General features: G+C 43.8%; 3 protein-coding genes across 3 annotated transcripts; 2 read left to right on the top strand and 1 right to left on the bottom strand.

Moving 5' to 3' along the window:
* Positions 1-573: 573 nt before the first annotated feature.
* On the bottom strand, positions 574-24,670 carry LOC124217426 (uncharacterized). Its single transcript, XM_046622963.2, has 3 exons — positions 24,214-24,670; positions 7,314-7,618; positions 574-7,043 (listed from the first exon to the last, which is right to left on the bottom strand). Exons 2-3 carry the CDS (start codon positions 7,479-7,481, stop codon positions 5,691-5,693), a joined length of 1,521 nt encoding a protein of 506 aa, XP_046478919.1. The 5' UTR covers positions 7,482-7,618; positions 24,214-24,670; the 3' UTR covers positions 574-5,690.
* On the top strand, positions 8,301-10,290 carry LOC124224869 (outer dynein arm-docking complex subunit 4-like). The gene is made up of 3 exons (XM_046637071.1): positions 8,301-8,562; positions 8,629-8,904; positions 8,981-10,290. The coding sequence occupies exons 1-3, from the start codon at positions 8,301-8,303 to the stop codon at positions 10,288-10,290; spliced, it is 1,848 nt and encodes a 615-aa protein (XP_046493027.1).
* Positions 11,751-13,457, top strand: LOC124224868 (outer dynein arm-docking complex subunit 4). Its single transcript, XM_046637070.1, has one exon. It carries the CDS (start codon positions 11,751-11,753, stop codon positions 13,455-13,457), a length of 1,707 nt encoding a protein of 568 aa, XP_046493026.1.
* Positions 24,671-26,050: the final 1,380 nt, after the last annotated feature.

The raw sequence follows: 26,050 nt of genomic DNA, 5'->3' as shown, positions 1-26,050 counted from the left end.
TATTCTCAGAATTATCGACTGCTTTTTTATGCTCAATCCAAGTTGGTTACTTCGCTTACCGACATGTGCTTACCATAGACAACATATTTCGCATCAGATGGTACTAATGATTTTTCGCACGGACTTCTTCAGGCTTCTCTCTAATTACAAGTATGAGTGTAGTAATACTTCGGGTAAACGAAACTGTACTAAAAAAACTTAGACAAAAGACGATAATTGTAATTACAATGAATTCGAATTCATTTGTTCTCCCGCGGGTTGACCGATTCGATTCTTAATCACATATTTCCTACAATAATTCCTTGTATTCGTGGGATTTTCGATACAAAATGAATTGTCCCGATTCAGAGTAGCCTGAACTTGACAAATTTCATTTCACATATCTTCATGACGTTAATTATAGCGTTGAGCTAAATAGTTTACAATCTTCAACGAGTCAACCAAAAGTTTTGTCGCTGAGACGCTGCAGTAGCGTGATATTTTCCGGAGCTTGTACGATTTGTGTATATCCACCGAATAATAGTAGGGAGAGTATTATATTATAGAGTAGCGAGAAATAAATTATAGGTCGTGTGAATGTAGCAAGAACTTTATAAAAGATGAGGCAGACTCACAGACGTTATACGTGTATTATAGTACATGTTTTGTTGAAATTATTGCGAAGGAAAGTCAGAGTTTTCTGTGTATTCCATGCGAGTACTTTCACCAATTCGAACTGATGTGTTTTTGTATGACAGATATATCAGTCTTTATATTTGTTATTTACCGAATTTCGTACCTGTCAACAATTACTTTCGGGCTCTTAAATGATGTCGTTTTGTCGTTATTCAGCGTTCAGATTTGAATACATATTTCATCAAACATGCCATTCATAACGTATTTTTTTTATCAGCCAACAGGTGATAACAAAACTTTGACACAACAACCCCGCCGCACAACGATAATGTTTGCGCTTAAAATGTTAATTATGCATGTTGCAGCCTGATGAGTCAATAAAAAAAAAAATATCACGGCAACTAAACCAAAAAACCATATGGCAATACGGTGGATAATTTTATTTCAAACCGAAACTTTTTGTTGAAAGCTTTGCAATTTTTCTCTGCTTCTAACTCTCAAACAAGAAAGTAAGTTAAATATCATTTTCCGAGTGATGAGTTTGAGAAATTCGACGGTTTCTTTATTTCATTTAAACACCGAATGAAATATAGCATAAAACTGATATAATTGAAGCGAGAACGAACCAGCAAATTGAATCATCTCCAAGATAATATGAACAGAAACTGACAGTGTTCGCGAGCGTTTTAAGTTTGACGGAACGTTAGGTACGGTGGGTCAGATTCTTTGATACTCGAGCAGATAAACATCAAAGTGCAAAAGAACGAAAACATGCACGCATACAGGATGCCTCCTTCGCTGATGACGGGCTAATTATATGTATAATATAATGTACTTAATGTATATATGTATAATAAGAGTGCAATTTTTGCAGAGTAGGAGGCAAGTGTGCGCGATTGTCAGAGCCACTATACGCTTTAGCTTGCGTATAGAATTGCAGTGAAAAAAGTGATCTTAATTTATTCAAGTTTTCAATGTATTATAGTTTGCAGGGTTGGCCGCTATTCCATTGATCTTAGCAACATTCATCCTCGTAAAAAAAATGACAATTTTTCAAAATATTCTCGCGATAGGAATGATCCTTAATATTTTTTAGTCAATAAAAATAGCTAGCCATCCCCTAGCAAATATGATATTGTGGGTATGAGTGCGACTACGTGTGAATGTACATACGTACTGCGAAAGTGACCAAATCACAAAATGCTGATAAGTTTATATGTGCAGGGAACTGTTATCTTTTTCCTGTTTTAGTATACTATAAGTATACAGTATAATACAAGTGGTGTGCTTAATGTGTACGTATTTCGATCCGTGAAATGGAATTGATGATAGATTCGTGACGTCGCATTGACGTCACGACGAACTTCGATTTGTACACCTTATCAGGAAAACCTGACGCGATAGGAAAAAAAGAAAAATAAAAACGCAATCGAACCTCACCGAAAGATCCAAGTCTCCTTACATACGAATAAGTAAATACTTTCAGTCAAAATAATCATTTCAATTCATTTATTATCAATAATCGAATGATAATTGAAAATTTGCGATAGTTATTTCAGCACGTTCCAGAACACATGTACCACCAAGTTATAGTGAATGAAATTAAAGTAAGAATAATAAGAAAATCATTCGCAATTGACGAATCCTTTATCCTGAAATTTTGTAGTTCGGTCACTCTGTCTTATCATAGTAAAATACCCACAATATATGTGACAGGATCAATTTCTAAATACTATGTACGTATGTAGTGCATACATACGATTACACATGTATACCTACTTGATAAGAGTCAAGGGTTGACAGTGCTGCCTATTTAGTAGGTACGGTACTACATAGAGTACTATACGATTTACGATACTTTACGATACGTTACGATACGATACAATTATACACGATATACAATACAATGTACGATTTAGAACACAATTCAACACAATATGCATAATTCAACACCATGTAACTATAACAATTAATAGAAGAGAATTGTCGTGAAATATATTCTAACGCAGGTATAATGTGTCATAGATACATATATATGTATATGTATATAACATATATAGGCAATGAAAAATGTTTATATATATTATTTTTTTTTTTTACGAATTAACACATTATCATAATATAATATCTCGATAATATATAGTGGATTGTACAAGCAGGACGTAATTAATGTGTAATGTTTAAATATATTAATTGTGCACTTGACGTGAGTTTTGTGTCTGTGTATTGTGTTTTTATGACTTAAATGTAGTTGATGTGCGTGTGTGTAATTTGTGCAGTAATTAACATTAATATTATATGGATGTAGGTACAAAGCGCGTCACGTCTGCCTCGAGTATTTTAACGATCGGGTGAGCCACAGGAACGTGATTTCTCTCTTCTGACTCTGGGTATGTTACGAAGTGAAAAAAACAATTTCTGCGGCCCATGAGCCAACTGCCATATACTTATTTTATTACTAATTCCATGTCTTTTCAATGTTGTTTATTAGTGATTATTTATGAATTAGTGATACTTAATCGCGCGAGAAAATTTTTAACATCAAGAAACGGGATGCATCATCTGAAGAATCAAATTGCAATTATTGAGACGTCAATTTTCGACAGATGAATTTGATACACAAACAATTAATTGATAGAAATTTACAGATTCCTATAAAGAAATATCATTTTTGTATGGACCATCAATATTTGACTATGCTTGTCTGATATGGTAGAATAGAATGGTCTCTTGATCAATTTTTAGAGTACAAACAGATCGACGTGGCGCAAGTCCTGATTCTTTGCGACCGTTTAGAAGGATGTACCTACATTCTCACCTTTAATTGAAAGTACGACCTTGTTCCATCTAATCATTTGAGCTTCACAACGGCAGTAAAAGGTGCAGAAGCCTCTCTGGTTCCTTTTACCCTTGTAAAAATCGATTGTCCTGCACATAGGCGTTGAAGTACTCGTCACGTGTCCACGCGTAGGATAGATATGCCCATACCAATCACTTGGATGCAGGTATAGACATGAAATAGTGTATAATGTTGCGTGTACGTATGTATGTATGTATCTCATGGAGTAAGAATAGTATTTCGACTATGTAGTATAAGTGTATGCATGTATATATCTATGGTACAGGTATATATATGTACAAAGTATACAGCTCTGCTAGTCAGAGGAGGGATTTCTGCAATGGCGCGAGATGAGGGTCGCCTCAGCTTCAGCAAACCCCGCGGGGTTGATATCGAATGTATTCGGCGTTAACCACACCACGTTGTAAAGGAGATACGATCCGAGTTCGCCAGTAAGTACAGCCACGCGGATAATCCGAGATAAAAGGGGAAAGATCACGGGTGGGTTCCCGGCGTTTACACCAATTTCCGTGCTGCGTATAATATCTCATTATAGATGCATGTTACGGATCGCAGTCTTATTTCGAAAGGTTAAGCATGCTTGAAACAAGTGTAGGTATACTTATTGTTAGTCAGCAGTATCCTGAATTCCTCTGTAATTACTTAAAATTCTTGCACGATGTAATGTTTTTTTTCAAATTCTCAAGTTATTGAAATTATTTCGATTTTCAAGTCAGGCCTATATACACTCTCTCGCAGAATGGTCAACCTCTCACTTATTTTCATATTGCTTGTCAGTCGTCGAGTAGCCGAGATTATTCCCGTGCAGAGGACATAAAGAATGCACAATTTTGTTGATAAATATTGTGCTTTTCGCAGGGTGCTCATTTGGAAAAGCTTTTGTTTCAAAAACAGAGAGTAGTACAGCAAGGAGAGTTCTGGGTACAGATCCCGATACCGACATTTTAACCGTTTCACGGCTCAGACAAAAGCCCTCTTTTCAGGTGGGGTTTATCCCCACTCTGATTAACTTTCTTGATCATCAGAAAAAAACCTCCGCATTTAAAAATTTTTTTTTCCGATGATCAAGAAAGTTCACCAGAGTGGGGATAACCCTTATCTGAAAACGGGCTTGTGTCTGAACTGTGAAGCGGTTAAAATGTCGGTAAAATGTCACTATCGGGATCTGTACGTAGAACTATCCTTGCTATACTACTGAAGAGGATACTGAATGGCTGTACAATTATTCGCCACCACGGCTGGTTGCCTGCAGGTCATACGAGAGATAACCGTAAACCGAAGAAATCAAATATTCCTTCCGATACGATCGATTACTGATGGGTTATCCGACGGCTGAGTTTTCAATGGATTTGAGCGGTTCGGTAGACTCGCGAGTAAAATTCCTGAGTGGAAATATGTAACGTACAATTTATACAATGAAAAATCGCGAATTTAGACTCAACTTTGAATACATGGGGCACGTGTTTATAATATAGGTGAAAAAAGGTGAGTATTAACTATCATTTTTCCGATAGCGGGGTCGCGCATTTTACTCATGAACGTTAATGTATGTTACGATATAGTATTATTCGAGTACGATACGTGAAAAAGTCTTTAGAGGAAAATAGGTTCTTTGGTAAATTGACAAGTAGATTATAGACTTATAAATAAAGACGTAGACTGACTGTGTGCAGGACACCTGGAGTCCGGGACCGTAAGATGTCGTCATTGCCATTGCGATCCCAGCTCCACAGGCGATTCCTGTTTTCACTATTACTTAATATATACTTGCAGGTATTAGCAAGGTGGCTTCGTCTCATAGAGGCTCGCCCCCTCGACGCGTCGCCAATTTAGCTGCCCTGGTGGCCAAGGCGCCTAGAGAACAAACGAGGCCGGTGAGTGTTTCCCATAATGTAGTTCCTCGGGTTTTCTGTGGCTTGACAGGCCTCGACGCGACCCCGTCGACACCGTGGTCGAAACCAACGTTTCCGGTAGGTGCACCTCGCGAACCAGCGGCGGATTTTGGCTGCTGAACAATGCTGCGTCGATGGTGATCCACAAGGAGGGGAGTCTCCCTCCAAAGCGCAGGTGCGGCGATTTCTAGCCCTTCCGATTCCCTCCGAAACTCAAGCCCGACGTCATCCTCTTCATCCTCATCCTCGTCCTCGTGATTCCCTCTATTATCGGTGTATCGCCGGTTCTGGTGGACGTGGCGCGTCTTGGCATCAGCCCCGCGTCAGGCGTATTCCGTGTCGGTTGACGCCGAGCGTTCGAGATGGTGATGATGGTGATGATGGGGATGATGGTCGGGGTCAACGACGTCCGGTTCCTGTCCCTGAGCCTGAGCCTGGGCCTGAGCGAAGGCGAGGCTCTGCTGGTAGCTGAAGAGCTGCCGCTCGAGGGAGTAGTTCTCGGCTTGAAGGGCGGCGATCTCTCTGCGCATTTGCTGATTGTGAACACGACAAACGTCGTCGTACTTGTGATAGGTGGCCTGAAAGAGCAGATGGCCCTCATTCCACTCAAGCCGCACCCTGAGCTGCCCCTTGTCAGTTATGAACGGACACTCGACATCCTTGACCTCCGTGACACCGAGGCTGGTCTCCATTATTATACCCTCGTCGACTGCCTCCTGAGCGTAGTACCGGCCGAACGGTGCTCCAGGCAGAGCAACGGCCTCCTCGCCTCTCATCAAGTACGCAGTCCACCCGACATACCGGAGATGGTTCCTCGGTACGTTGTGGATGTCCTTGTAGACGAGGTGCAGCCTCACCGTGTCCGAATGAAGGTCCGCCCTGAGTGCCCAGGCTTGTTTGTCACGGTCGTAGCACGGCGCCGCCGGCAAAACCGGCAGCCCCAGGGCTTGAACCCCCACCTCGGAAACGGTACGCGCCTCGACCATCTCGAGCGAAACGCGAACGACGCCCTTATGGGCTATTTCGGACCACCGGATCCGCGGATGCCAGCCAAAACCGCGGCCGTCGGCGTCCGAAAGGTCCTCGATGTGCCCGGACTCTATCCTTCGGTCCCCCTCACCCAGGGTGACATTGTAACGCACTCGGCATCGGTGATCGAAGCCCGTCAGCCTTGCCAAGTAAACGCTCAGCCGTCCCTCCTGCCTGCCGTGACCCGTAGATGAGGCTGCGGCGCCCGGACCAGAAGCTGAAATAGCCGTAACGCTAGTCTCGTGGTTGATGGCATCTTTGTCTCCCAACGGGTAGATCACGAGATTCCAGTCAAACCCGCCGAATGTGAAGTACCCGGTCTCCAGCTTCTCCGGTTTTTGCTGTCCCGCCGAGAAGACTCCTGTCGGTATTCGCAGCTCAGCAGTATAGACAGTGCGGACGTTAGCCATCGACAACTCGAGCTGGAATTCGCCGTTGGGGTCAGCGAAGTTTCGACTGTAGAGATCCGAGACTGGAATGTAGTTGCGGTTACCCTGGGCAGGGGCGTCGTACGTGAACTTGACCCGCTTCCCGGAGAAGCCTTCGTTCACTGAAAAGTGCTCCCGGTTAAGGAGGGTGAACGTGAAGTCGACGTAGACTCGCAAACCCGGCGCAGCTCCTCGCCATACCAGGTAAACACCCAGGACCTGTGGTCAGTGGAAACGAAATCAGTCGAGTGAAACGATAAGAAAGCATTGCAGTGAAATGGTAGCACATCGAGTATAGGATATCAATGGATTCGATTTCGGCATTAAAGTCAATATGGAGTGTACAAATGCTATCCAATTTTTTAATTTCAGGAATATCAATAGCACCTTGGTTATCTCAGGATTGGACACATTGGATGAACGTCAAGAGGTTTAGAGGCTGTATGTAGCAGCGTTAGAATCGTTGTGGGATAACGGTTTAGCACGTACCTTGTCGCCGCGTGAGAAGGCGACAGCCCATCGCTGGAAGCCGCAAACGAGTTCCTTGCTGGTTACGTCGCGTTCTGGGTCGCGGACAACGCTCCTCGTTACGACGAATGAGAAGACCCGCGTACCACCGCGATCGGGCAGCTGCGCGAATCTGTACAGAAGAGCCATCACCGCATTCCTGCTGTTTTAGGTGAAGATCTCGCGCCCTGATGCAGGCCTGGAGCACCCCCGCACGTCCCAGCCTGATCCCGGGCCCTCAGCCCGTCCTTTGATTCAAGTGCCACCCTCTGCTCAACAGCTTTTTGCTGTGAAATCAAGCATTACGACGTTCAGCTTGGTGATTTAATTGTAAATGCGTCACAAACAGCTTTCTGCTAAATTACACAATAGGAGCTACGGCACATTGCGAAAATTCTCGAGTCTTGGAGCAAGTAATAACTATAAGCTCTGAGCTGAATGGGTCTTTGCACAAACATCGGAAGTTAAACGAATGTTACTGGGTCGTAGTAACGAGGTTGACTCGTACATTCTTCCGGCAGATTAAATAATAAAGCCTGTTCGCGTTCAAAGTGAAGTGTAATCAATGTCTGCTCAGACAAACTGTTTAATTTCAAGAGATTTGATCAACGAAGACGTCGGTTCGAATAAATGAACAAATGCTCGTCTCGTGAACGTGGTTGTTAAGATTTTGACACATTGGATTCGGGTTCAGGGAAGATGTAAATTGTCAAAATTACAGTAGATGAGTAACAAATCCTCCTCTATGTGGGTTCCATTGAGTACCTGGTGCAGGAGATCAGCTGAAGATATCCCTGAGGTCAATTTTGCGGCTACTTTACTGAATGGGGGAAACAGTCTCGATTGATCGAAGAGAAAATTAACGCTTGGAGCACCTGTGCTCACAGTTAACCTAGGCATTCGGGTGTGGCCGTACGAAAATTAGATCAACACTGATTAGGAGCCGGTATTTGCAGAGATTATTCGAACATGCCTACCTCCGGCAAAACCCCGAATCCAGGCGCGGGTAGCAGCACTAAAGACATCTTGGGGGCGCCGGTTCTTTATCGAGAATGGGGCTACCGATTTACCCGCCTTGAAGAATATCCCTACGCCATCAAGGCTTTCAACGCGTCGCAAGCCCACGCGGAAGCCAGTGACCTCAGGACACTGCTAGGACTGAGCGTGGCTCTGAGTCGACACACGAAGTACCATGAGGCCGCTGAGGTCATCGACAAGTGCATGGAAATAGGTTAGGCTTTGGGAGATGGGTTCGCAAACTTGTGTGGCTGACGAAACACTGTTTCTCGATTTCCAGACCCGCAGAACCTGCGGGTGAAATGGAGACGCGTCGAAACACTCTTTGAGATCGCGGAATTTGGCTACAGTCTGATACATGCGCACCAAGGAATGCAGCAGCACGAGTTCCCCTTTGAGTTGGGAGTATTTCAGGGAAACGAAACAGTCCTCGACTGTATTGGACGCAACACCTCGCCGATTGCCCTTAGAGAACTTTTCCCGTGGATTCAAAGAGTCCAGAAGCGACAAATGGAACTGATTGCAAAGCTCGGCGAGGAGGAGGACGAGTTTGCGGGTACGTTTCATCTTATAGACAACTTTCAATTCGTCAGGAATGACTAGAGTGAGTCCGACATATATTTTTCCTCTAGCCATCGACGACGAGAATACCAGGCTGAAGGTAAACGATCCGGTGGCAAAGTTGGAGGCCTATCTGAGACAGCTTCATCGCGTACTGGCTGAGACCTACCTAGGGCTGATGGCTCACGACAAAGACACGATGGAAAAGACCCTCAACTCTAGCGCAGTCTGGTCAGCGAATGCGAAAAGCAGCAAGGAGATTTACGCTTTGGCTGAAGAGTCATACCAGAAGTCCTGCTATCGACAAGACGTCCTCCGCATACGCAAACCCTACTACACCCGACGATTTAACCGGAAAGCCTGGCCGCTTGGACATAAGAGAAACGTTCTGCATCTGAAGCAGATCCGTCGTGACAATATCATTATTGAAGCGGATTTCCTGCTATTACGATTGCACGCTGCGAGAATGAAGCGAGATTACCCACTCTTCTTCCAGTACCTCGACCGCGCAAAGGACAAGTTCGAGTCTTATAGTAACCGAATGTTTCCATTCAAACAGAAGTGCCTGAACACTATATACAAGATGGCTGCCTGGGCCTACATAGACCCGAGAAATCTAACTTGCCTCGAAGGTGAGACAAAGATACGCTATCTGAAACATCACCTGGGAATAAGAGTTGCCAAATTACCGCGGGACTCGGATCTTGGGTGGGTACCAACGACGAACATCAAGCACGCTCTCAAGGTCTTTCGTCACCGGCTTTCACTCGCCTCGGAACCCCTTGAACTCGCTTGGCTCTTTCACGATCTCTGCAAGCTCAACTTCGAGACACTGCGGTTTGACCTTGCTCGTTTTTACGCGAAAAAGGCGCGGGACGCGAGTGCCAATGCCAAGAACGAGCATTGGGCCTTGAACGCGAATCATATTCTCCTCAGGATTGAGGTTGTGCAGCACAATCGAAACGAGGCGCGGGAGGCTGCTCAGGTCGCCATGCTGAACGCTAAACGCCTCGGCATCGATTACCTCGTCGATTTTTATCAGAATGCGATTTGGCTGGTCGACGAAATTGACTTCGAGTCGAGAAACGGAGTCGACAGCATCATAAAACGACAGATGCTTATCGTCGATCTAATGCCAGAGGAGTTGAAAAACCGCGTGGACTTTCTTTTCCGCAGTATGAACGTCGTCCCAGCCAGACGCCGACTCTCTGTCATGCCAGGCTGCAAGGCCTTCAATTACAAATTCCCCATGCCTTGTCGCCGAAATTCGATATTCCCTGCACCACCTAGAGATCCCGAAAAGGAAGCCCGGAATGCCTTACTCCAGCAGTACGCTCCCACTCGCGGTGCCCTCGGCTGGGTGGACTTTGAGGACTACTAAGGCAAGTGTACCGATTATTGCGACGTTTACACCCAATTATCGACCCTTTTGTTTTCCAAAAATTATATACTGACGGCACAAATTGCAAATTTGTGGATGACTAAAACCAATTGCTAGAGAGTTAGATATTATAAATTTGTTTTTTGATAATTTTAGAACTAAGGATCAAACAGATACAACCAAAAAAGGTCAATATTGGGACAGAGTCAATAACTGGGACACTCACTTTAGTAGAGCCCAGGCAGTTTAACCACTCATAGCGGCGTTAAGCGAACTGTCAAAAATTGCGCAATGGCGACATAAGGTAATTCAATGTGTTCTGAGTCTCAGATAAATATTTACTTTTTAAAGTATGAGTTTAAAATATTTTTGAGGCCAAGAAATCCGATTATGACCTTAAAAAGTTATTTATTTCCTCGAATTCATACAGTTTTGAGCCCTCAACGTTGACGAATTTTTACCATTTTCTTAAATGGCGTCATAGAACGAACTGTCATCTTCATTCTTCGGGATGAATTTTTCTTCTGCAAAATACGGAGTAATACTATTTTTTGATGCAAAATCGTTATTTCGAAATTTTTGGCAGTTACGTGAGTGGTTCACATTTATTTTTGTGCCACTGTTCAACCAATTCAAATCCAACTCGAATTCCCCCGTTCCAGCCAATTGTGCAAATAATCGCGGATAACCAAAAGTATTTGTGGAAATAATGTAACAAATGTGTTAATAAAACGTAGTTTATATAAGCGAATTAGGGTGTAAAGTAAACCAAGGAAACCTGCCACCACGTTCATATAGATAACGTGCTAAATACCTGAGGACGTATTGTTTTACAACGCAAACCTTCCTCATGAGATATTCAACTGACGTAAGAGGTATTAAAACATATCTTCCGTTTTAGTATTAGTTCAAACTCGCACTGGAAAATTTATAGTGGTATGCAATTTAAAAAGACGAGTAGACTTCTACTCCTGTCGACAATAGAATTTGAGACCATGCGATGAGATTACGAGTCGTAATTAGTCTCCAATACGGACTGCCTTTGGCGCGCGGCTAAACTTTTGACCGAAATGCTGACTGTGTATTTCAGTTCGGTGTGACAGCAAGTCGGGACATAGGGTCATCCCGACATGAGTAATACGTACAAAACTGATGTATTCCTACGTGGGTTAACACAGCACTTACGGGTCAACCCAACACTCTAATAGACTTCTTGAACCTACATCCACTACACAGCACGGGGAATAGCCAGTTCAACGCTGTCCGTTGGGATTACCCCTCGACACGGTCATCTCATCCCTCCAACTAAAAGGTCCGCAACAATCCCAGGACCGACTCAGAGCGTAGCTTATGCAAATATACCTCGCTGCCGCGGCTGTCCTGTCATCGCCATTTTGATGCACGTCACGCATGGCATGTCCTCGCGGTTGTTTCAACGAAGCACGTGACCCATCACGACGATGACAGACTGGTTCGCGGACTCCACCCTGGGTGCTAGGACGCCGTTGTGCCGCCCCAAACATCGGTTCAATCCCTTACCGGACGTCTTTCTACGAGGTGAAACCGCCACCGAGACATCCGACGAACCCCAGGAAACGACGATTGCCCACGCAGAAGCTCGCGCCCGCATCCGTCAGCGGAGGAATGGCTCGCGTCTGCTCAGAGGTACGGATCGACAATTTGCCGAGGCACTCCACAGAGAGGCGGACAACCTTCACTACAAAGGCGACTACGAGACTGCTCTGGTTCTCTATCACCGTGCGGCAAGCGTCTGCCCCAGAGACAGCAGCCACGGAGTAGCAGCACGACGTACAGCCGCGGCTATAAACGCGCTAACCCACCCGAGCAAAGCCTTGAATATGCTTCTACCCAAGACCAAAAACGGAGCTCAACAGGCTGCGGTGATCTGTCCCGAGTCTGCGGCCCTGAGGGCTTCACGCATCCTCGCCGAATCCTCGGACCCAGTTTCCGTCGTCCCTCAGATCCTTGGCTTCTTCGATAAGCGCACTGACTTCTGGCGAACTCCCAAGCCTCAAACGCCACCACAGCCACGCAGAAACGTGACCACCGTAGAGCGGAGAGCAGTGACAGTGACGGAAGGTATCAGGAGAATGGAGATGGCTTTGAAAAACGGTGATCTGGTCACGGTACTCCGGATCGGTGACGAGGTCCGAATCAACCTGGACCACGACTTCTATACCGATTCGACAACGCTGCTCCGCTGCCAAGCAACGACCAATCGCCTCATCACCCTAGCTTACCTCGCTCTCAAACGACACGACCGTGCCACGGCTGCAGCGGCGAAGATGACGCGAGCTGCGTCAGCCATCGATGTTCCTCTTCTGATGACGCAGGCCCTGGTCACCCTGGGCAAGGTGCATCTGACCTTTGGCCACCTCAACGCGGCCGCCCGTGCCTGGGAGAGGCTGATACCCTATGTTTATGAGCCGATACCTAGAGCCTGGTTGCTCCACGAGATCGGCAGGTGTCACCTTGAAAGTGGAAATCACAGGAAAGCCGTCGAGCTGGCCACCAGATGCTTGGATACTGCCGAAGCCGCCGGTTCCGAAAAGTGGACGTTTCACGGGCGGCTTCTTCTCGGCCAGAGTTTGACTCAACTGGGAAGAATTGCCGAGGCTGCAACCGTGCTGAGGAGCCTGGAATCCGCTGGGGAAGAAGCTGGCGATGCTCACACTCTCGCGTACGTTCGCGAACTGATCAAACGTCTCGCCCTGGCTTCAGACCGGCAGACTCGATCAGCTAATTGTCTTCAAATCAGCTCAAAGTTGCATGACCTTAAGGAAATGGACACCGCAGAATCATCTTCAGTTAGTTCCGAAAGCGTTTCCGATGCTGGCTCAGAGTCTGACCACGAGCTGATCCCTGTGGACCTTGAACCATGTTGTAATGGGTCGTCATCGTCGTTCGCGATGACGTCAAAGGTCGAATCAGCCTCGGCAGCTGGCGACCCGGGTGACCCTGGTAACCAGGAGGGTGGACCTGGCGTCAATCAAGACACCATCAGCACCGGACGTACCTACAATTTGTCCTCACCCGTCGTTCAACGTTCCTTATCAACCGCGACGACCCCGAAATGCCGGGATGTAAGCGATGCTGAGACGGTTTCCACCCGCGGGGAATTTGCGAGGATCTTCGGTCCTCAGTAATGCTGTATTAACTTTGAAGCTGAGAGACTACTCTGGATTCACTAACTACGTGACGATGAGATTCATGTATTCAGGACAAATATATAGTAATATATCTAACCTGTCGAAGTGTATAAGGTAAATATGCTCACCGTGCATATGCCTGTTATTGTGCTCGCAATAGTTTTGAAGCTGTTGCACGTGAGAGCTGGGCATCGTTTCTCTTTCACGGTTTTCTAACTTCAACTTGTTATATCGGTTTACACCCGCCTCGAAGCTAGACTAGAGAGATTCTGGCGGCAGTTCAACCAGCCCTGACTCCGGAATCGAGTAAGTGGGTACGGTTCTATAGCCATAGGTATATTGCAAGATACATGGAGGCGGAGGTTCGCGCTTACTGCACGCCCGGGCTGACAACCCGAACCCGGGGACACCTCCTGCCTATCTACCTGTTGAACCCTATCTTTTACTGAATTGTTTCAATCTTCCAGTAGCAGGAGTTTCAACGACGAATTCTCCCAAGGTAAGACAGCATTGCAGATCTGCGGGAACTGTCGGGAATATCTGATGCGAAGTCAAGTCCATGCCGTTGTAGAGAATGTATTTCCAGTGCCCTGGACAGTTCGATCGTTGAAATCAAACGTACCAAATAACAGCTTCAATTCACGCTGCTGGATGCTGTAAGGGTTTCACACCGTTATTACGATTTCGATGATCCGAAGGCCAGTCTACTGTGGTCGTTGCCGGGTGTACTGGTTCATTTTGCTTATCTCGTAATGACCTGACCGACGCTGTTGACGTAGGCAGCGCAGGTCTTTCAGACGTTCCATTTCAAAGTTAACGAGGTGCACGAGACGCGTTGGCTTAAGATGATGTCAAGGGTGCCCCTACATCTAAACTGTACGGTGGATTTCTGATATGACCCTGTTATTGCGTCGTGCCGGATTAACGACCTGTTCAAAGATTGGTGTATATAGACGTACGAAAACGATACCACTGTGACAAGTAAGGGATAATCGCGATGCGTTGATCACAAATTCCCCGAGAAAATTTCGTTCGGTATACCACTGTGCTCATTTAATCAGATCCTAGTAGATCGAATCAGAAGAAGTGCACCCCAGGATTTTGTTTGTTCGGTAGTCAATTTGCTGGTATTGGTTTTCTCGTCAGTGTGGGAGTTTGTTGATTCGTAGCGATTACTCAGGTTTTGGAGTCGATAGTAACCCAGGATTCAGGAATCTCATTCGAGTTCCTGAAGATATATTGACGTTGGAAAATTGTTCCGAGGGATTTTTCTTCTAATGACGTACGTCTTGGAAGTTGGAATCTGTATTCATCAGACTTTAACCTGACACAAGTGCCTGGCTCTTATGAGTTATTTGAAAGAGAACAAACGAGAGAATGAACGAGCGTTTTGCTCGTAATTTGTAATTGCTGGTCGTTATCCCTCTGAAGATGGAAGTGGAGGTGGAGGTGGGAGTGAATGAGGTCGCGAGATGGTGAAAACGGCTGCGAGCTTTCATCTCTTTGGCACGACCGCTAACGTCAGAGTTCACGCGACGAGGTGCATTCAGCGATGCGATAGCTCCACAACGTGCACCACCTACACTCGTCCACCTCGGACGACGTACCAAGTCCTCAGGCAGGTGAGTATTGATCGAGGCAGCTTGCAGGGAAGGGCGTACGGACGGACGGATAGACGGGAGGACGATGGTAGTTCTCGTATAGGGGTGCCCAACTGTTGCATTCGACTCGCACGGCTATCCGTTCTCCGCTCTGCCAAGAACGAACGTAGCCGGGGAGAGCAACAGGCAGCCACCGAGCTCTTCGCCATTCCGTACGCAGCTCGTTGATTAGACGCCTACTTGTACATCATAAAAATGTATGTAAAACGTCGAATCGATAAGCACAGGCGGAATTTCTTCGGTCCTCGAATGTTGTCCGAAAATAGACGAGACAAAATTGAAAAACTTAAATTACAGGGGCTGACAAAAGCTCGGTTAGTGGTATTATGTAACCCTAAAAGTGTCGAGTCAGCCTGTTCCATAATTATTGTGAAATTTCATTTCACCGTGGAACCACCTTGAGTTATACCGTACCCGTCTACTCGTTCTTGATTTCTTTTTCTTTTTATTCACCAAGCAATGAGTAAAAATCCGAACCACCGTTTGCGAATTTGCCTTGGATGCTGATGATGTAATTTTTTGCAATTCCACGCGGCGGTATAAGCCGCTATATTTCTTGGCGGCAGGGGATGGATCCTGTCAAGATTTATCTGCGCCCCCAAGCGATCCATAGTTCCGTTAATAGAAAACAAAACTCGTTATCCAGAACCATGAGCGCGTGATACGAGTAGAGGAAAATTCTGTGCAGGTATATAATCCCGGCATGTCTCTTAGGTAAGCAAACCCAAGAGTGAGAACTCGAGTCTGAGGTTAGACGGGGTATGGAATCGATCGTTGGGGTGCGTCAGCTGGCTCCGAGGAAACGGGTAACGAGAAAGCTGGTAGAAAAGAAAAATTATCATTTCCAAACCCCAAGGGACGTTGTACAAAATTCTGGCATTCAAGTGGGCGATATCAGTCCAATATTTTCATCACCATTTTCGGAATATATTTTTCACGCTTTACATAATAATACTTCAGGGGTAAAATTCATTCAATTGTTATTTCAACGAGAACAGAGACGTGAAAAAGAGGAGGAAAAAAAGGAAATCAGAGAAGTAAAAATGAAGAATAAAGCGACGGGAAAAACACGCGAAAAGTTCAATTTCAGGAATTCTGATCAATTTTCATTAGCTAACCGAGAATTTCTCGATGCGGTCGTGTAACCTGAAAACTATTTTACTGCAGGAATTACGACTCGAGCTGGTGCTCTAACGGTAAACCACGACAAGAATGTTGAGAATTTATGATCGTTTCAAGGATGTAAAAGTAGGTTACAGTGCATGTATATCAGCGAGGTTCAAAAGGTATAATCAAAAGCCGAAAATTGATATATAATTTACGGGGCGAGTTTTACATCGATTAACGATAAGCATGAGAGTAAGCGCTTTGTTCGCAGGACTGAAAAGTGAGTATGAAATTCGTCAAAAACGGAATCTAGCTGCGATATTCTCTTCTCAACCCCTCGAATAAATATAACGTGATAACCTTCTGAGACTCGGAATGCACGGATAAAATAAAAGATTCGAAAGAGAAGAAAAAAAAGTGATCGTGCCGCGGCAGGCGAGGAGTCTCATGGAATTTCCCGGAGTTCAAGTTACTGCACAACGGTATTAACTTTACCCCCTACACTTTATAGGATGTTTTCACCGACTCTGCAATATCATTACACCTTACATCACACCCATCCCATTACAGAGCTCGTGAGTGACTGGGATTTAATTTAACCGAGGACTGACTTGATTATTATTCATTGAGATATTTAACCGACACAATTAACGCGCGAGCTACATTAAAATACCTACCTATAATCTATGAGGATGTAATTTATGTATATGCATGCATCTAGACAAATAAACATTTTACACCTGTGTGAGTCAAAGCGTGAGATTGTGTAACGCGCTCTTTCTATATTTATATCCGCTATCAAGATGGTAAAGGTGGGACCGTGGGAGGGGATCTCGTTTCTTGATGTATAAATCAAGTCAGATTAGGGGTAGAATTTATTTTTTCACCCTATGCGCAATTTTTTCACCCCAAGGCGAAAAATGTGGGGGCTCCTTTGACTATACAGTAAAGTATAAACTGCTGGGTACCATTTCAGGCAGGTTTTGCACTTTGTACGGCGAAAAGTTGGGAATCGGAGGATAGGAATTAAGTTCAACAACCGGGGAGAGCCAGCGTTAACAAGTTATAATGTATTTTTTATGTAGATCACTTTAGTCGCTGTTAACCCTTGACTCGTGGCGTTAATTTTTTTGTTTTTCAGGCAAGTGGATACGTCGCGCTCCTTTCGACGCACCGCAAATTGAACATAATTTTTCTTGCCTGTACTTTGCACGAAAATTATACTTCCCAAAAAAATGTGAGTTCAATACCTTTTTTCACGAGAGCAAATTGAAGGGCATTTTGCTGCTACAAAAATATAGAATCGAATCTTTCCATTTTTATATTTTACTGTATAGAAATATGTCACGTTAGGCAAATTGTTTGAAATGATATTATTATATATTTTTTGGACAATTATGTCTAGACTAACAGCTCTCTCGACACCGCAGATCCTATCATTAAGATATTCATTATTCAGTATATTAAATTTTCAAGAATATTGACACATAAAGTTTTTATTCACTAAATACATTCTCGACGAATGATTGTCTTTGTGAAAAAGGATTTGCAATATCGTTCGAGCGATCTGAGAGTTCTTACTACAAATACAAAAGACAGGAACTTTACTTTCAATATTTGCGAGTGAGATGAGAATAGAATAGAATAGAATAAAAGAGAAAAGGCACACAAATTGATCTGTGGGGAGTAAAAGGGTCAAGATTACCCGAGAAGAGGGTGCGCGGGGTCTGAAAATGATTGTTCTCATCAGGCGAAAAGCTTGAGGCGTGAAGAAGACTTATTTTCACACCGCTGGGTGTAAGACCTTGTCCAGTAAATAAGCTTCCGGGTTAACAAACGAAGACACAGGCAAAAAGGAGTGAGGCAGAGAGAGAGGCAGGCAGGCATTCGGATACTCTGGGGGGTGTGAATCGCCCGAGTCTGCAAGGGTGTAACGAGCACTCGGTCGGCGGCACCCTTGTCGTGGGTAAAACTCCTCATCGTCGGTACCGCTCACCAAAAGTCCCGAGCTAAACTCGGCGGCGTCCTCATCTTCGCACTCAATGGCTTCGTCTTGATCTTCTGCAGGGGATGAAAAGTGATTCACGTGACATCGGGCCGGAGCCGCGACGGCGTCGATCGCGAGAGAATGAATATAAGAGTGGAAAGAGAGAGAGAGAGAGAGATAGAGAGGAGAAAGGCAAGACGGCGCCAGTCGAGCCAATATCCTCGAGCCCCTGCATTATACACCCGGGGAGAAAACGAAAGGTTGGGATTTGGGGTGAAAGGTATTACAGACGAGAATCTCGGATTCCGAACTTGCATCGCGAGCCTCTCCGGGCCAAATTTAAGGGGCCATTTTCTTTCATCGGTTCGCCATAAACGGGCGGCCATCCGCGTTGAATGGCCGGTGAAGCAGGAGCGGTGCAAAAGACCCACCGTGGTACCAGAGAGTAATTGACGTCGATCTAATAGATTGAGTTCGACCGCAACCGAGCTCAACCAGCCCCTGCAGCCTCGCCTTCGGCCTTTCCTTCTCTCTCCTTCTACAGCCTTCTTTCTTTCCTCCCTTAGCCTCCTCTCGCTATCGATTTCCCGGCCATGGGACGAGAAAAAGTGGAAACGGAAGAGACACGCGGCCCGTCCTCGAGGCGCGTGGGCTGCACGCGGAACCTCCTCGGCGATGAGCGAGATTATGGCCCCGGGTGAAACTCCGCCGATACTCCCACCACTGCCACCTCCGGCATTCCGTAACTCCTCGACGCCGAGGGAGGCTAATCGCGCATTCATTCAGCCTCGAGTCTCATTCACCATGCAGCTACGTGGCTCAAGCTTTCCACCGCCGTCCGTTACCACGTCGACGTATCTTTTTACAATTTTTCCTCACACTTTACACCGGGGAATATTTTTCGAGCTATCGTTATTACTCGCAAAAATTACGTGCAAAGTGTCGGTGACTGTATCGAAAAAATCAACTGTTTTTTTTTTTTTTTTTATTTTTTAATCAAAATTCAAGTCGCGCACATTGTTCCAAGCAATTCATTAATATTTAGAGGTGCCAATGTCAACTCGTCAACGCGTTAGTGATCTGATAAGAACAGAACGTATTTTTGTAGGGAATCGAACCGTCTTCGAAAAAGGTCTGATATCATTATATGATAAATCTACTTTTTAAAAAGTTACTTACGGTCCTTAAATACTTTTGGACCTTAAATAATTTTTGAAAGAGTAGATTTATTGTAACATGATAGGAGATCTTTTTTGTAGAGCGTTTAATTCCTTTAGAAAATATATTCTTACAAGGACCTTAAATAACTAAGATTTAAATAAATAAGACGATGGCAATGTGTCGGATATGGAAATGAAGTACCGTATCTTTTCCTCGATGTATAACCCAATCTCTTAATGGGGGGCGGGGGTACAGGTCGGACGGTCGAAAATCATATCTATTTTTAGGAGTTTGTTTTAAAGAAAATGAAAACACTTGAAGCAATTTGAGTTCGAGGGCTTTATTATTTACAGCTTCAAGAAAATTTTAGAATTTTTTCACCGAAATTAATAACAAAATGGCAGCATGTCGCATACAAGTAGCGCTACTCCGAACTCGACGGCTTTTGCAGTAGCGCATTGTCTGACATCACTGTCCAGCTTGTAACAGATGGAAATATTTTTTAAAGTCAATAACACCCAAATTTTGGATTAGAGCTCGTTAAAAAAAATTTTGTTTGAAATATATACGGCTACGAACAAGGAATATCAATTTTCGATCAAAAAATTGTTGGAAGATTGTTTAGAAAACAATTTTTGGATTAAAATTAAAATATCTAGCCACGAGCTCGAACCGATAAACAAGTTTTAAAGATTGTATCAAAATTTCAAGTTGATCGGATAACACTTACCGAGGGATCTGCGCCACCGGATTCAAAACGTGGTCGTTCGCTACTTTTATGCCGACATTTTGTTATTAATTTTAATGTGAAAATTCCAAAATGTTCACGAAACTATAAATAACAAAGCCCTGCAACGCAAATTGCTCTAGTGTTATTGTTTTCTTTGAAAAAAAAAAAAAAATCTCCTATAAGTAGAAGAGATAATCTCCATCTTTGAATGTGCGTTCCGACGAAATAGCTTCAGTTCCTACAACACGAAGGTATTGTACGACGTGACTCGATACTCCTCCCTCCGCTATTGTTTGCATTTCGACTTTCACAAACGGCACAAAAACCAGGAAAATACGAGGCGCTCTTCACCGTCGAGCCAGCCACAAATTGCTCGAGGGTCTCACTCAACTTACGTCAGTTGTTACGCTCCAGAGATTCATCAATATTCAATACCGTGCACAAGGTACCTTTATCGAATGTTCAGCCGATCTTATTGTTTTCGGATGAATCTCGCGAGGTTAATGGAAACGAGGCTGATAGTTCGCGATTATATTGCCTAAAATTTTCTCTACCAAAGTAGAAAAAATATATGAACAACGTTGCGTACCGAACTCTGGAAATTAATCTGCCATCTATTGAAGCTCGTATAACTTTTTCCAATTTCGTAACAAGTCTTCCGATGAGAAACTTTCAAGTTTCATACAATTAAATACGTGCCTACGATTATACGGTCAACATTCGTCGCTGGGGAAACTTTTTAATGTATACCGAAATATTTGAAAAAAATTAGGTAACGACTCAAAATGCGATAAAAATTTTCACTTCCAGCTTCGTTAATTTTCTTTCCCAAAACCTGCGTTCGCAGGAAAGAATAAGTAACGATGTGGAACTGAATTACTCGAATGCAATGGTATCTTTTTTCGTACATATGGCTAAGAATTGATAAGTGTAAAAGTTTTGGCAGACGAAAGGCGGCCGACGGATTGCACGCGGCTTTAGAAACGCGAATCTAAATGCGCTCGGCAAATGATTGAAAAGGCTCGCACGTGATTGATCGCTGTAATTCTGCAGATCGTTTTGCACCGTGCCAATCTTCTTTGACTTCGCTTTATTTGTGTAATATTTCAACTGGCATTTTAAGCGAACCAGAGCGCAGAGCTGACTTTGATAAATGGGAAAAAGATACAGTTTCGGTATCGTTCTAATTATTTCCGATACTGTGAACTCAATTTTTCATGCAGTGCCATATACTAACGGTGAGTGAAATCAGCGACATGAAGAACGAAGGTTAGCCGGACATGAAAACGTTGCGATTCGTTCATTGATCGGTAATATCTGTCAGTTGGAAATCTTTTCAGCGTTAAGGAGGGTGGGGGGTGCAGCTGCGATGTTCTAAAATCGTACCTATTTTGAGGATTTTTTTTTTTAAAGAAAACGAAAGTTCAGAACATTATAGAAATTTTTTATTAAAATTAATAACAAAATGGCAGCACGGCGCATATAAGTAGCGAACGACCACGTCTTCAATCCGGTGGCGCAGATTTCTCGGTCAATTTTTGTCCGATCGACTTGATTTTGACACAATTTTCAAAACTCGCTTATCGATTCTAGCTCGTGGTTAGATTTTAGAATTTCAATCCCAACATTTTCTAATACAAGTTTTGTCAACAATTATTTTGGTCGAAAAATGAAACTTGCTGTTCATAATCGTATATATTTGAAAAACATTTTTTTTCCACCATTAGGGCTACGAGCTTGGACACAAAAGGCTCTTTTTAACTCAAAAAAATGTTTCTATGTGTTACAAGTTCGACAGTGATGTCAGGAGATGAGCCACCGAAAAAGTTCTGGAGTCCGGAGCCTTTCGCTGTTTATATGCGCCATGCAGCCATTTTGTTATTAATTTCAATGAGAAATTTCTAAAACGTTCTTAAAGCTATAAATAATAAAGCTCTCAAACTCAAATTGCTTCAAGTGTTTGCATTTTCTTTGTAAAAAAAAAAAAAAACACAAAAACAAACTCCTAAATATAAGTATGATTTTAGACGATTCAAGCTGTACCCTCCGTTTTATTTGTGGATCCGCAAAAGTCCTGCACATAGAGCCAAACGGGCTGCTGATCGGATCTAATGCGATAACGCAATCGCTTACAAACGCATAACAGGCGAGCGTTTCATATTATAATCCAATAAACTAGGATGATGGCTTTCGAATAATCGAGTTGCGCGACTGGCGCGGTGCTTTCGGGCTTTATTTATCTACTCATTTTTTTTTCATCCCGTATCCACTACGGCACCACACTTTATACGTGCAAATTGTGTGCTTCAAGCCCCCCCGGAAGAAGAATGGCGGCGTTTCGTTACGGGAAAAATTAATTGCCGCGGTGCAACAACGTCGTATAACCGCTTTTATACGCCCCCCCTCGCAAAGTATTATAAGGTAGGCGAGTGCATAGCACACAGATATCACACCGGCGTACAAAACGAAACGTTAAAATTTTCCCTCTCGTTGGAGCTACGAGTTGTGATCACGTCGCAGAAGAATTTCTAATTGCCGGCTCATGCACCTCGCGCCGAGCATAATTTACTAAACGCGGAGACACTAGGCTCTCAGCTTCTTTATTTTTTCTTTTGTAGAAAACATTAAAATATTACAACATTTTCGGAATTCCGAGGTAAATTCAGAGTCGCGAACCTTTTCGCGTCGCTAATTAAGGTGATTACTTGAAACACGCCGTGGGAATTATATATTTAACGAAAATTTGTATAGGTGTAAAGAAAAAAGAATAACAATAACAATTCCCGTTACTTTGCCCCAGCTTAAGCCCCCCTTTCGCAAGCTTTACGCCAATTATTTATTTTATTTTTTTTCGTTTTCAACCAACTAAAATTTCTCTTCATTTTTCACCTCCCGGATCTAATCCGGCTTGAAAATTGTCGAGGCCCCGCGGGAAACCCTTCCAAATAAAAATATACGTCAAACGTTAATGCCCGTCGAATTTGAGTCGTACAATATCATCGAGGACAACGTGGCAATTCACTATTCATTCCTAATCCGATGGATGATACATCTAAGCACATAAGATACCGACGAAGCGTCGTAGCGATAAATTTGCACGACTAAAGCCAACGCGAATGCCGCAAACGGTATTTTCTCAACCTCGGAATAACACGGTTGAACAGTTGTTCATCTAGTGTGGAGAATCTGTCGTATTTGCGCTGCTGCTCATTCGAGTTCACCGGATTAATCAGTACGTGTAAACGATGTGCAGCTCGGTGAATATCTGGGTGAGAAATGATTGAATAATTTGCGAAAAATCTACTGGGAAGCATCGGATGTACATTGTCAAATAAAGAGACGGAATAATTTCTAATTCACGATTTGCTCTGTAATTTGACAAAGCAGAATGGAAATGGAAAACTTTGTATCGTTTTTCACGTAATATCGCTGTTTCTGCGATCAACTTTTGCTAAAACGTACGTTGTGATCAGATTGCTCAGTCAGTCTGCATACTAAATTATACACGAACTGTTATCGTGTGAAAGGGTTTTGGTGTCTCGTGCCTGTTAAATATTGCATGATTCACGACGACATCAACGCGTAAGTACATAGAAAGAATGATAATTTGAAAATGCCAGGATACCGGGAATACATGTATTTAATATGTATATGAATGAAACTATAACGATTTGATAGCATCGCATTTCCAACCAAAATTGTTCTTCGGCTAATGGTTTTTAAAGTAGTACACGCAGGTTGTGGGAACGTTTTGTATATATATACATGTATGGATAGATATTTAGGAAAAGTTGCGATCGGTAAGTGGAGGCTATATTACACCACCTACGCATTCCCCGCGCATTCTCCGATACCCCCAACAAAGGCATTGTAGTCATCATGAAATGAGAAGCCGCATCAACGGAATTTAAAAATTTCTCCGTTAACAGGACGGATGTATAATGCAAACGGCATAATCGAGATAAGAGTCGAATATCGGATAATTATGTATAATTGCGTGTAAAGAGTCGTCGAAGCTGCTGCCTGAACATAAATATTCAAATCCACGGAAATTACGCCTGTTACACGAAGAGTGAATGCGTGATGTATTATACATAACATACGTACGATATCGAGCCCTCGGACTGCAGACGACGATGTCCTGGCTCCTCGATCGGATGAAAACTAGAAGATTCGAATGGACACGTACGAGAATTCACCGTAGCACGATCACCAGATTCACGTGAACACATGCACTTGACGATGTGGCGATGAAAAATTTGAGGATAAGATGAATAGGAGAGAGAGATAAGAAAGAATGGAAGGTACAAATTACCGAATAGACCGGCACTCGGTGAGAACGACGCGTCGCTTACTGTTAGTTACGCGTTACAGTTTCAGGATCGTCCGTCTCGGTAATCAAGCAAGGTGAGTAAGCTTATACCTAATACGCGGTATATTATGGCTACGCTGATCGCGATGAGTGTATTCTAGCGCGACTGCTGCTCGCTGCTGGTTTATCGCCGACGGACGGCGACGCTGGCGTCCCGACGCCGCTCTGCCGGCGCCCCGGCGCCCCGGCCGACCGAGCTTGCACCCTCGACGCTGGGCGCACGCGTGCCTCGGTACCTCGAGAGGCAGGCAAGGCACCCTTCCGAAAGCCTCGGGGCGCGTCGGGACGGCGATCGAGGAGATACCTACGAACGTTCGGTCGGGCGCACGGATCGCCGATGGACCGAAGAATTTAGTAACCGGTATCCGTAAGATCATCCACTTGTCGAGATGCCGTGCCGGATAGCGTTCGAGTGTTCAAAGTCGATTCAACGGCTAGGGGGCTCAGAAATTTCACCCCAATTGGTCTCACGCTTCGGTAGAATCGTACCTGCAACTTAAATTTAACCTGGCTTGAAAAAAGTGCCTCGGCAATGAGTTCTAAGAATCTGAAAAAAAAAAAATATCTAGGTATTGTTTAAGGATCGCAGAAAAAGGTTGGAAAAAATTGTGTTTTTTTTTTTTTGCTTCACAGAATTGATTTTGAGCAAAAAAAAACAAAGCCATAAAAGTCCATTTGCCGAAACATTAAATATAGTTTGAAGAATGCTTGGGGTGATTTTCAATAAACGAATGTCGAGATCAAGACAAGGTTTGAATTACAAGGATGGAGAAAATTTTCTCGTGCATCTCGTTTACGCTTCAAAGTTTCTCTTTGCCATTGTTTTATTACGGACAAGTCGCTTCGCGGTCAACTTTTATGATGTCGACTGTAAATCGAAAATCTGGACAACATTCGCGAAGTTACGGTTGAAATGTACCTACGTGGTCAAATGTTGGCGCTGAGTACGGCTTTTTACTCTGACCGAAAATAGTTGAGTTCATTTTTCTTCATCCGGCAATAACTGAAATACCTGTAAATTGCACCGGGTCGTATCAACGGGCGGAGGCTGGAAAAAACTCCCCGCTACGGTTCCCATTATTTTCGAAAATAAGAATATCGGACAAAAAGATTTCATTTTCGGTAAAAACTCTAATATTGCTGAACGGGTTTTGTTCAAAATCTGGGTAGTTTTGAGTTGAATTATAATCAGAGAGTGAAACGTAGAGTTTTGCAAATATTTCAACAGCTATGTAAGAATAACTGGCTCGACTGAAATCAAAGACATAATAATCCATTGAATCGTCGTTCTCGAGATACCAGCGTCCGTATGGATCCACAAATGGTCGAAGGTCATTTTCTACGGAGATCAAGTGAAAGACAAACTTTTCTTTCACGGAGTAAATTATGTAACAACTTTTTAAACTTTTTTCTGAACACAGAGAAACCGGAAGTTAAAAATCTTTCTGTGTACAAATCTGGTATTGTTATACATACGGGTTCCACTCTGGCGTGCCGTTAAAGAGGTGTAAATTATCTTTATCGTTAACACCGGAAAGCTTGCTGAAGAGAGAAAAAGAGAGAAGAAAGCAC

This window comes from Neodiprion pinetum, chromosome 1, assembly GCF_021155775.2.
Source record: "Neodiprion pinetum isolate iyNeoPine1 chromosome 1, iyNeoPine1.2, whole genome shotgun sequence".
Lineage (NCBI taxonomy): Eukaryota > Metazoa > Arthropoda > Insecta > Hymenoptera > Diprionidae > Neodiprion > Neodiprion pinetum.
The sequence above is the reverse complement of the archived record's forward strand: the minus strand, read 5'-3'. Positions and strand labels throughout refer to the sequence as shown.

Bases quoted from the DNA above. Each gene is read 5' to 3' on its own strand.
- LOC124224869 (XM_046637071.1), top strand. From the start codon at position 8,301: ATGCCTACCTCCGGCAAAACCCCGAATCCAGGCGCGGGTAGCAGCACT. The intron at 8,563-8,628 runs GTTAGGCTTTGG...CTCGATTTCCAG, and splicing joins CGACAAGTGCATGGAAATAG to ACCCGCAGAACCTGCGGGTG. The intron at 8,905-8,980 runs GTACGTTTCATC...TTTTTCCTCTAG, and splicing joins GGAGGAGGACGAGTTTGCGG to CCATCGACGACGAGAATACC.
- LOC124224868 (XM_046637070.1), top strand. From the start codon at position 11,751: ATGACAGACTGGTTCGCGGACTCCACCCTGGGTGCTAGGACGCCGTTG.
- LOC124217426 (XM_046622963.2), bottom strand. From the start codon at position 7,481: ATGGCTCTTCTGTACAGATTCGCGCAGCTGCCCGATCGCGGTGGTACG. The intron at 7,044-7,313 runs GTACGTGCTAAA...CACTGACCACAG, and splicing joins CCTTCTCACGCGGCGACAAG to GTCCTGGGTGTTTACCTGGT.